The sequence below is a fragment of the Prunus mume genome, linkage group LG3 (genome assembly GCF_029339155.1).
Source record: "Prunus mume cultivar Tortuosa linkage group LG3, ASM2933915v1, whole genome shotgun sequence".
In the NCBI taxonomy this organism is placed as follows: Eukaryota; Viridiplantae; Streptophyta; class Magnoliopsida; order Rosales; family Rosaceae; genus Prunus; species Prunus mume.
This window is the reverse complement of record NC_142700.1, coordinates 11,079,386-11,090,912: the sequence shown is the minus strand read 5'-3', so window position 1 is coordinate 11,090,912 and position 11,527 is coordinate 11,079,386. Positions and strand designations below refer to the sequence as shown.

The following is an 11,527-nucleotide window of genomic DNA, read 5'->3' as shown; positions in this document are numbered from 1 at the left end:
ATACCATCCTAGAAAGAAGAATAAACCACTCAGAATCATGTATAGTCGCGGTGGCTTTGCTTTTTTTATCAAAAACAAAAACCGAGTATAGCCGACCGGCTATACTGTTCATAAAACAAAAAGGACCCGCCCCGCGCTAGCTCACATTCCGCCACGCGTCACAAATAGTATAGCCGCGCGGCTATAATATTTTTAAATAATAAAAATCGTAGTATTAGCGTCGTCTAGATAACTCTCTCTTCTTCCTCTCGACGAGTCTGGGCCTCTTTGGCAATGTTTCCAGACATGGGGAAGAAGACGCAGATGACGAAAAAGTCGGAAAAGGCAAGCGAAAGCAGGCGAGGAAAAGAGAGCTCGCAGAGAGACCAGAAGCTCTCACCTGAGGATGACATCGATGCCATTTTGGTAATTTCATACTCGAACTATGCATGTATGTACATATATGTCATTTTGTGCTTGGTAATTAGAGTTATGGATCATATGAGAACAACTGAAATAGTTTGTGGGAATTTTGAATAGTGTTGGAAAAAAATCGGGTTAGGCGGCCGATTTTTCGCAATCGTTGTCTGTGATTCCCATATGTATGTCATTTTGTGCTTGTTAATTAGAGTTATGGATCATTTGAGAGCAGCTAAAATAGTTTGTGGGAGTTTTAAACAGTGTTGGAAAAATCTGCCTAGGCGGCTAGGTGCTCGACGGCCGATTTTGGGCAATTGTTGTCTATGATTCCCATATGTATGTCATTTTGTTCTCGTTAATTAGAGTTATGGATCATTTGAGAACAACTGAAATAGTTTGTAGGGGTTTTAAACAGTGTTGGAAAAATCGGCCTAGGCGGCCCATTTTTTGCAATCGTTGTCTGTGATTCCCACCCAAGATTCCTTTTTTGTTATTGTTTATTTTCTATCTGATAGTTTATTTGCACCAAAGGTATGATGTTTGTGGAAATTCAGAATTCCCATCCAGATTCATTGCAAGAATTTCCTATATGTATTTTGCAAAATTTCCAAAATTTAAGGCTTTAATAATATATGTTATTTCCAAAATTTCCAACAGACCATATGGCACTATCATGGAGGGTGTCAAGTTGGGAGGGTTGTTGATAAAGGATATGGAGTTCTTGGTATTGATTCTCTGAGGGTTATTGATGGTTCAACGTTTTATCACACCCCGGGTGCTAATCCTCAAGCTACTGTCATATATACATAATCGTCACGAAAATCTTATACTAATTGCTGCTTAAACCTGCATTTTGGTTTCGTTTGTTGTGTATGTGGTGCAGGTACATGGGGCAAAGGATTCTGCATGACAGATTAGTCCATGGATCAAAAAAGAAAAATTGATCTGGTCACTTATGTTTCCCAAACATAAAGTCAATTAGTGATTGTTGGAATATATGTCTCTGAGACATTTGATTAATATTGTAGAGATTGGAACCTAAAATTTTAAAATCCATATAATTGATGTCATGTTTATTTACCTATCATCACATTTGGTGTTGAATTGATCAGATCTGGTATGGTTCAAGCAAAACTTTCTGTACTCAGCTTGACTAGATTAGCCTTCCTGTGATTGAATATACGCCATACTAATAAAACTAAATTAGCTCTAAAAATAACTAGTTAGTTTTTGTTTATTTTGTTAAGAGCGTAATTAGGAAGGAAACTAGTAAAGAAGGTGAGGATGACACAACACAACTGCAAGCACTTTCAGAACTTTTGATCACATGGGCTGCTCTAACTTCATGAAGTCCTTCAGGCAGGCCTTATTTTTCTTCAGTTGTGATGATTTTTTTTGTACATCGTTCGCAAAAGAGAGATTTGTAAAATGATTACCAAATTAACGAATGAGGGATTGCGCACAATCATGGCATGGTTAGAGAGAGATACCCACAGAAGGACTGAAGGTGCAGCAGATTAACTATAGTCAAACTAATTTGGAGATCCTATAATGATGGCTCACTATAAAAGTGAGACTCTTTTGTATTCAAGACAGAAATTACTAATATACACAAGTAGGCAAAAAAGAAAAGAAGACGAATAAGATTAGGATATGCTGTTAGTCCTTCTTTCTTAGCCCTTATAATAACATGGGGAGGCAACTCCTTTCATCTACTTTTTTCCTGCTTCAACTTCATTGCACATTTTCATGGACACAGAGAGTGGAAGAATCTCATATGCTAGGAAAGAGCGCTTTCAAGGCTCGGATAAGGAGGAGAAGAATCTAGCAGCAGAATGAGCCCTGGCCCCAACAAAATCCTTGAAAAGCAGCCCTTGATGGATGTTCACAGCATAATCCTTAGGATATGCCATTTGTGCTTACTGGTTTTGGAGTCTTTGAGCCCTTATATAACCTGTGCCGGGCCATCATTGAAAAAGTATACTTGAAGAAGCTATACATTGTAGAAGAAGTATACTTGTCAAGTAAGCAAAGCAGTCATAGGGCTCCTCTTTCTTGGCAGGCACTGGTGACTAATGCAGCTACAAATGTACAATCACTTTAATTGACCTGCCAAAGAAGAGTTGCCCTACGATTGCTTTGGCTTAATGAAATTTGCAGCCTGTCTGATCATGCAGTAGAGCCCTATCATGCAAACCATATACGGCAAGGTATAATATTAGGCTAGGCTAACCAAGGATATACTTAGGTTTTATCATATTTGAAAATAATGGTAGAGGTAGAGCTTTAATACTGAAGTTATTTTTTTTGAACAAAGGTGTTCTGCTTTGTGACTAAGCAAGCAGGCAAAGTGAGTTTACCATGTGGCCTTGCACAATGCAGGGAAATAGTGTGATTTTGTATAGGTGGAAGCCATATATACAAGCAATTATTAATTTCCCTGATCCCTTTTGTCAGTTGTGTCCATATGGCTTTGTCTGAGAGGATGTTCTTGCTATGTGCTTATACTTTGGTTTGGGATACATAATTGTTATCATAGTTAAATATCCCCCACTCCAAAGTGTTTTGAGTGCTCTTGTTTCTCGAAATGTCCTTCTCCGAGACTCTACGGTCCATCTTTGAAAATCTTTTTCCTTTATCATTTATTCATCGGAAATGCTATAGCCGACCGGCTATACTGTTTTTAATTTTAAAAAACGTACGGCTATACGTCGTATATCCGCTTGGCTTTACTATTTATTAAAAAAGAATTAAAGAAGGGACCCTCTTATTTGAATTAGTTTATACTTTATAGATATTAATTCCCTAGTTTCAATATATCCAAAACATAGATTTAAGAGAGTGAAATTTCAGAGTAAATCAATTTGAGAGTTCTTTTTTTTTTTTTTTTTTGTGTGTGGGAATGTTTGCATTTGATCTACCTCGTTCTCTCAAGTGCTTTTTTTATTATAAATTATGTTACTTCACACCTTATTTTTTGTAGATAATTGCATGCTGAGTTGAAGTGCTCTTGGTAATTGCTTCACTTTCCAAACAACACTTCACATGAAGAATACTATCACCGCTCTTTCTACTATGCCCATAAATCTTAGTTTGAAATTGTTGATTTGGTAAAAAAAAGAGATTGCAAAATCATTGAACTTGCATTTTTCTTACAACGAGTAAGAAATAAAATAATATTAGTCTCTCACATTCTTTCATAGTTCGTAAAATACGGAATGGGAAAAAATACAAATAAAATACATACGTATTTTAGTCGGCAAACTTTTGGCAAATTACAACTGAAAAGTTCGGCCACTATATAACATTGTAATATAATTTATTTAATTTTTTAAGAGTAATGATTTCCCTACTCCTATTTTATCCACTTACACTCCTTTTTTAATTATAAAAAAGGAGTGTAAGTGGATAAAATAGAAGAAATAGGAGTGAGGAAATCACCACTCTTTTTTAATAGTTGTTATTTTTATTCAATTATATGTGAAAATTATGTGTATAATACTTGAATTTGGTGTGTGTTTTTGAAAAATTTATAACAAAAACGTGTATTAAACATAAAAAATACGTACGTACGTGTACAATATGAGTATTGTACGTTTGCTTTTTTTAAAAACGTGTATATTATGGAGTCTTTAAGACTTGTACACAATTAAAAACTCATCTTAAGTCTATAGCTGATTAGCATTAGTGAAATAAGATGAGTTTTTATTTGTGTATTCACTTGAGCATATCTGCCAAGTGTGAGGTCAAAATAGTCATGTGTAGTGATTCTAGAATTGAGATAGATGGATGGCTGAGATTCATTGTGGCTTGTGTGAATCCAGCTAAGAGCTAACGAGTATGTAGTACATGCCGTATGAGCTCATTCTTAAAGATAGAAATATACAAAACGTTTGCTCACGTACTGTGTGAGTAAGCAGAGCATTCTTACAATATTCTCTAGTCCTTCATTCTTCTCTAACAGACCAATTCGCAAAACCCAGAATGAATACCAAAACACTAACATGAGTCCCTAGTTGCCCTTGAGTACATTGATGAGGTTTGGAAGGATAAAACTCTTTAGTTGCCCTCTGATCCTTACCTTGGAGCCCAAGACAGGTTCTGGGCTGACTTCGTTGACAAGAAGGTATAATTTTACTAACTTACTAATTTTTTACCATAAATCCTATATCAACATGAAAAATATTAGTATAGAACCTTTAGATGGAGTTCTAAAGAATTACTGTGGAAATCTCGAAATATGGATAAAGGGTCTTTGACCTCCTGTTTAACCTTAAATTTTTTTGCAATTTTGGTGATGTTAAATGCAGGTGTATGAGATTGGGAGGGTGCTATGGACAACCAAAGGAGAAGAGCAGGAAGCAGCTAAGAAAGAGTTCCTTGAGTGCATTGGATTGTTGGAAGAGAAGCTTGGAGACAAGCCTTACTTTGGGGGTGAGACCCTCGGGTTCGTCGATGTGGCGCTTATTCCGTTCTATAGCTGGTTTTATGTGTATGAGAAACTTGACAACTTCAGTATAGAGGCAGAGCAGCCAAAGTTTTATGCATGGGCAAAGAGGTGCATGCAGAAGGAGAGTGTGTTTAAGTCTCTTGCTGACCAGAAAGCGATCTATGACTTGTTTCTGCAGCGCATGAAAGCGAGGGAGATTGATCAGTAGATGCATGGACACTTGAGCTTGTGGTTTTTCTGTGTGTCAAGTTTTGGGTTCTTTATATTTGCAATAAAAGAGGGCAACTTTGTTGTGCCTGATCTTGTCATATGCTCTCCTTTTGTTTGGTTTTGCAGTCAAATTATCAAATTGTTGTGAACTTGTTATAGCAAAGAAGTTTAAGCCATTCAAGTATCAACAATCAACCAAAAAACATAATTTAGACACACACAAAAAACCAAAGGATCTCTCACTGGAAAAACAAAGTTGAAAGGAAAATGAACCAGAAGAGAACAACAACATAACATTTGATTGCAGGACTGGCTAGCAGCCTATTCTATCCAGCGATCCAGCCAAGAAGAAACTCATACACCTTTTTAGGGTCGGCAAGAGATTTCGAAACGCTCTTCCGCTGCATGCACCTCTTGGCCCATTCAATCAGCTTGGGGCACTCTGCCTCTGTGCTGAAGTTTCCAAGGGTCTCAAATGCATAAAACCAGTTGTAGGATGTGATGAGAGCAATGTCCAAGAACCCAAAGCTCTCACCCCCAAAGTAAGGCTTGTCTCCAAGCTCTCCTTCCAACTGCTTAAGGATGTCGATGAATTCCTTCTTGGCTTCCTCAAGTTCTTCTCCTTTTGTGCTCCATAGTTTCTTCCTAGCATCAGGTACCTACAATTTTCCAAAAGAAAAATTGTAGATTGTTCAGTGTTTTCACTTTTTATAAAAAATTCCACCAAAAGAAAACAAGAGGAATATACAAAAATAAATTGGTGTTGTTCTTCGTTGTCTCAGACAACAATATGTTGCACATTAACCTGTTTCAAAAATGGCTTAACCTCAAAATTGATCTGCTTCCCCTTAAAAAAATATATGTATGTGCTCTGAATTTCTTTTTTGGATATGTGAAAACATACCAATTTCAAATATGTCCATCTTTTTTTTTTTTTTTTCAGTATGATCACAAAAAGAGAATGACATTCCAAAACACATGCAAACCCAAATCACATCCAAAATGAAATTAAATTGCAAACAATATATACATATGATACCAACTTAAAAGGAGAAGGGAAAATAGAAAACTATACAGAAAACAAGTTCACTAATTACCTTCTTATCAATGAAATCAGCCCAGACCCTGGCCCGAGCTCTCTGGTAAGGATCAGAGGGAAGCAAAGGAGCTTTACCCTCCCAAACCTCATCAATGTATTGCACAATGATGAGTGACTCACAGACCGGTTTACCGTTGTGGATGAGAACCGGGATCTTCTTGTGAACCGGGTTCATCTCCAGAAGCAGTGAGCTCTTGTTCCTCAAGTCCTCCTCTCTGTACTCATACTTGACACCCTTCTCGTCCAGAGCTATCGTTGCCCTCGTCCCATACATGCTTGGCCAGAATCCCAAAACAACAACCTCATCGTCCGCCATTTCCGACACACACAAACTTCTTCTTCTTGTAGCAGCTTAGCTTGTTGCTAAACTCAAAGACTCATCAAGCAAGAAAAGCATGCAGCACTGACTTCTACTGCTAAGACTGCAATTTAAGTGTAACGTTTATATAATACAAAAGGATGATGCGACATCGTTTTGGCTTTTAACTATGAGGTGTCTGCGTGTGCTTTGGCATGTAGTGTTGACATTTGTAAACTTGATCAATGGTGCCAGAAGTTGTCACTGCTTTCGTCATATGTGATTGTGGGCTAGCATTTTAGGTGATCTTTAAAAAGTTGATGCTACAGCACTAAGTGCTAGTCATAATTTAAAGCTTCTAAATAAATAAGTTTTATCAATGGTAAAGCCGAAGTCTTGAGGATCCACTTGTCATAAAAGTTTTGTATTGAAAGATAAATATCTTCAAGATTGGAGCTGCACGATTTGCCAGAGAGTGATTATGCTGCTTATCACCTTGCTTCTATCCAATGGGAGTTTTTCTTTTTGGGGTTCGAGTGTTTAAAGTAGCTCCTATTTATTTACTTTAATAGGTCATAGTCTAAATTACTAGATGAAAGAGTTTTTCACACGCATTAGGAAGGTGTCACGAGGATTTTTCACATTCATCTGCAAGTCAAGGCCCTTTTTCGGATCCGGTTGACAAGCAGCTCCTATTTTTTTTAGATTGAGAAAAAAAAAAAACAAGATATATCTTAAAATGAAAGGAAAAATAACTAAAGTAGAGCAAAGACACGTCTAAGTGTCCATTTTATTACTGTTACAATACAAACATACCCTTTTGACATAACATTCAGAAGACACAGCAAAGTGTCTCATCAGAAAAAAAAAAAAAAAAATGAAGCTGAAAGGAAAGAAAACTAGAACAGCCTAAGACTTCATTGCAAGATTTTCTAATTAACATGGTGTGATAATTAATATGCTAAAACCCTGTTTTCTTTTTCTACTCCATACCAAGCATCTTCTTCATGCCAATAACGAACTCATACACCTTTTTATGGTCAGGAAGTGTTTTGCACACACTGTCCTTCTGCGTGCACCTCTTGGCCCATGCAATCAGCTTGGGACACTCTGCCTCTACGCTGAAGTTTCCACAGGTCTCAAATGCATAGAACCAAGCTGTAGAATGTGATAAGGGAAATGTCCAGGAACCCAAAACTCTCACCCTCAAAGTAAGGTTAATTTGTTTCCAAGCTCTCCTTCCAACTGCTTCAGGACTTCGATAAATTCCTCCCCAATTTTAAGAAAATTTGCATAAAAAAATTGCTAGAGAATTCAATGGGATTAGTTAAAATGTTATTTTTAATCCTACTTCCTTCCTGCAGAGAATTATCACTCACCAAAAAAAAAAAAAAAACACTGTTTCTGCTAAGCTTATAGGGCTTCCAGCTCCCCCATGACTATTCAGTTTATCGAAACACATACAATAAAAGACAATACAAAAACAAATGGACTTGTTTCCGTCAAACTCTCTGGTCATATGTTTTTCGTGGTTTGCCTTTGTAGTCAAATTATCAAGTTGTCAACTTCTATTACGAAAATGTTTTCTTGTCAACTGCATTAAATGCTTTCTTGTCAACTGCATTAAATGCTTTCTAGTCAACTGCATTATGATATTTACATATTTACAAATTTATAAATAAACTCAATTCTATACATGTATTTATAAAAAAATTTAAGCACTATTTAAATATAGAAACACACCTAAAATCAACTTCAAAGTCAACTTTTTGGGTGTGTTTACAAATGGATTTTGAGTGTGTGTAATGATGAGTTTTGGGTGTGTTTATATGTTTAAATAGTGCTTGAGTTTTTTTATAATTTCAACCTTTATTTTGGGTGTTTTAGTGAAATTTCCTTAAATGTTTTATGTTCTGTGGCTCAAAAAGCCATATATATCACCTCCCTTGACCCAAAAAAAAAAAAAAAAGGCTATCGCTTTTCTCCTTCAAATATTTTATATGCCTAAAAAGTCATTAAAAAATGTATATTTTCAGTTTATTTTTTGGTCCTGAGTATTTGTGTTGCGTGTTCAAGTTCGTCTACCTAAAACCGATGAGGTCCTTTAATAAAATCCATACGTTAGTCCTACTTTCTCAATTATATTATTAGGAACAGTATTCAATGGAAAGGAAAACAATAAAGATTAGATATCGAACGCATGTAATGACGTAATCTGATTGCTGCTGCTTTGAATGTTTTCCCATATAATAAATACTCACACTGACACACATCACCGCCATCCACAGCTCCATATCTTAATTAAGCTAAGTTCAAATTTGAGTCTTCAATGGCGGATGAGGTGTTGTTGTTGGACTTCTGGCCAAGCCCATTTGGGATGAGGCTGAGAGTTGCACTGGCTGAGAAGGGCATTCAGTACGAGTACAAAGAGGAGGACTTGAGTAACAAGAGTGCACTGTTGCTCCAGTCGAACCCGGTTCACAAGAAGATCCCGGTTCTCATTCACAATGGCAAACCGGTGTCCGAGTCCCTAGTTGCCCTTGAGTACATTGATGAGGTTTGGAAGGATAAAACTCCTCTGTTGCCCTCTGATCCTTACCTTAGAGCCCAAGCCAGGTTCTGGGCTGACTTCGTTGACAAGAAGGTATATTTTACTAACTTACTAATTTTTTACCATAAATCCTATATCAACATGAAAAATATTAGTATAGAACCTTTACATGGAGTTCTAAAGAATTACTGTGAAAATCTCGAAATATGGATAAAGGGTCTTTGACCTCCTGTTTAACCATAAAATTTTCTGCAATTTTGGTGATGTTAAATGCAGGTGTATGAGATTGGGAAGGTGCTACGGTCAGCCAAAGGAGAAGAACAGGAAGCAGCTAAGAAAGAGTTCCTTGAGTGCATTGGATTGTTGGAAGAGAAGCTTGGAGACAAGCCTTACTTTGGGGGTGAGACCCTCGGGTTCGTTGATGTGGCTCTTATTCCGTTCTATAGCTGGTTTTATGTGTATGAGAAATTTGGCAACTTCAGTATAGAGGCAGAGCAGCCAAAGTTTTATGGATGGGCAAAGAGGTGCATGCAGAAGGAGAGTGTGTCCAAGTCTCTTGCTGACCAGAAAGCGATCTATGACTTTTTTCTGCAGCGCATGAAAGCGAGGGGGATTGATCAGTAGATGCATGGGCACTTGAGCTTGTGCTTTTTCTGTCTCTCAAGTTTCAACCTGTGTTTTGTGTTCTTTATATTTGCAATAAGGCGGCACTTGACCAAGCCCGCTACAGTATATGGGGGAGCTTTGTTGTACATGGTTTTTTAGTCAAATTATCAAATTGTTGTGAACTTTTTATATCAAATGATTTTGAGCCATTCAAATATCAACAAGCAGCTGAAAAAAAATAATTTAGACACACAACCAAAGGATCTCTCACCGGAAAAACAAAGCTGAAAGGAAAAAGAAAAAACAGAAGAAACACAGCCTAACATTTGATTGCAGGACCTCCTATGGTGATAATATGCTGGCTAGCAGCCTATTCTATCCCGCTATCCGACCAAGAAGAAACTCATACACCTTCTTAGGGTCGGCCAGAGATTTCGATACGCTCTCCCGGGGCGTGCATCTTTTGGCCCATTCAATCAGCTTGGGGCACTCTGCCTCTGTGCTGAAGTTTCCAAAGGTCTCAAATGCATAAAACCAGCTGTAGAATGTGATGAGAGCAATGTCTAGGAACCCAAACCTCTCACCCCCAAAATAAGGCTTTTCTCCAAGCTCTCCTTCCAACTGCGTAAGGATTTCGATGAATTCCTTCTTGGCTGCTTCATGTTCTTCTCCTTTTGTGCTCCATAATTTCTTCCCAGCATCAAATAACTACAATTTTCCAAAAATACAAAAAAAAATAATAATAATAAAAGAAAAGAAGCATCAAGAGAAAATTCCTTCTTGGCTGCTTCATTGTTTTCTTTTTCTTTTTAATAAAAAATTCTACCAAAATAAAAGAAGAATAATATACACAGAAAATTAGCGTTGTTCTGTATTCTCTCAGACAGCAACATGTTGCATATGTTAATTACTACCTTTTTATCAATGAAATCAGCCCAGAATCTGGCACGAGCTCTCTGGTAAGGATCAGAGGGAAGCAGAGGAGCTTTATCCCTCCAAATCTCATCAACATACTGCACAATGATGAGGGACTCACAGACCGGTTTACCGTTGTGGATGAGAACCGGGATCTTCTTGTGAACCGGGTTCATCTGCAGAAGCAGCTAGCTCTTGTTACTCAAGTCCTCCTCTCTATACTCATACTTGACACCCTTCTCGTCCAGAGCTATCGTTTCCCTCGTCCCATACGTGCTTGGCCAGAAACCCAAAACAACAACCTCCTCGTCCGCCATTGTTGGCACACAAACTTCTTCTTCTTGCAGCTGAGCTTAGCTTCTTGGTAAACTCCAAGACTGACTGATGAACAAGAAAAGAATGCAGCACTTAATTCTACTGCTGAGGCTGTAATTGAAGTGTAACGTTTTATATATTGACATTTGTTTGAAGATTATCTGTGATGCAGTGGTTGATGTTAATTAGCAATTAATCAAAGTGATTAGCAAGTGCCAGAAATTGTCATTGCTTTCGTCATTTGTGATTGTGGGCTCTCTCCCAAAATATTTTATATGAAGAGATCAGAGAACCATGCACTTTGAATATAACTCAAGGTGATGTAGACCACATTACTGACTACGTGTATTATAGGAGTGGTCAACAATAGAATCATTTAAAGTAAGTTGATGCTTCAGAACTAAGTGCTAATCACAATTTAAAGCTTCTAATTAAATAAGTTTTATCAATGGTAAAGCCGAAGTCTTGAGCACCCACCTGTCATAAAAGTATTATGTTGAAAGATAAATATCTTCAAGATTGGAGCTGCAGGATTTGCCTGAGAAAGTGCTTATGCCGCGGATCACCTTGTTTTTGTCATGTGGGAGTTTTTCTTCTGGGCTTTCAAGTGTTTAAAGTAGTTCCTATATGTATACACCAAAGTGTTTAAAGTAGTTCCTATATATATATATTTATTTATTTATT

General features: G+C 37.3%; 2 protein-coding genes and 2 pseudogenes across 4 annotated transcripts; 2 read left to right on the top strand and 2 right to left on the bottom strand.

Annotated features, from left to right (window-relative positions):
• The first annotated feature begins 4,248 nt into the window (after window positions 1-4,248).
• Window positions 4,249-5,138, top strand: LOC103325911 (putative glutathione S-transferase; annotated as a pseudogene). The gene is made up of 3 exons (XR_016125319.1): window positions 4,249-4,290; window positions 4,409-4,525; window positions 4,710-5,138. The product of XR_016125319.1 is annotated as a putative glutathione S-transferase (transcript).
• A 129-nt stretch (window positions 5,139-5,267) lies between these two features.
• LOC103325849 (putative glutathione S-transferase) lies at window positions 5,268-6,588 on the bottom strand. The gene is made up of 2 exons (XM_008228041.3): window positions 6,157-6,588; window positions 5,268-5,718 (listed from the first exon to the last, which is right to left on the bottom strand). The coding sequence occupies exons 1-2, from the start codon at window positions 6,472-6,474 to the stop codon at window positions 5,386-5,388; spliced, it is 651 nt and encodes a 216-aa protein (XP_008226263.2). The 5' UTR covers window positions 6,475-6,588; the 3' UTR covers window positions 5,268-5,385.
• Window positions 6,589-7,438: 850 nt separating this feature from the next.
• LOC103325848 (putative glutathione S-transferase) lies at window positions 7,439-11,045 on the bottom strand (annotated as a pseudogene). The gene is made up of 3 exons (XR_016125289.1): window positions 10,528-11,045; window positions 10,153-10,321; window positions 7,439-7,614 (listed from the first exon to the last, which is right to left on the bottom strand). The product of XR_016125289.1 is annotated as a putative glutathione S-transferase (transcript).
• LOC103325847 (putative glutathione S-transferase) lies at window positions 8,725-9,809 on the top strand. The gene is made up of 2 exons (XM_008228040.2): window positions 8,725-9,100; window positions 9,284-9,809. The coding sequence occupies exons 1-2, from the start codon at window positions 8,786-8,788 to the stop codon at window positions 9,629-9,631; spliced, it is 663 nt and encodes a 220-aa protein (XP_008226262.1). The 5' UTR covers window positions 8,725-8,785; the 3' UTR covers window positions 9,632-9,809.
• Window positions 11,046-11,527: the final 482 nt, after the last annotated feature.

Excerpts from the sequence above, each read along its gene's own strand:
- LOC103325847 (XM_008228040.2), top strand. The coding sequence starts at position 8,786 with ATGGCGGATGAGGTGTTGTTGTTGGACTTCTGGCCAAGCCCATTTGGG. Across the intron at positions 9,101-9,283 it reads CTGACTTCGTTGACAAGAAG|GTGTATGAGATTGGGAAGGT; the intron begins GTATATTTTACT and ends TGTTAAATGCAG.
- LOC103325849 (XM_008228041.3), bottom strand. The coding sequence starts at position 6,474 with ATGGCGGACGATGAGGTTGTTGTTTTGGGATTCTGGCCAAGCATGTAT. Across the intron at positions 5,719-6,156 it reads CTGATTTCATTGATAAGAAG|GTACCTGATGCTAGGAAGAA; the intron begins GTAATTAGTGAA and ends GGAAAATTGTAG.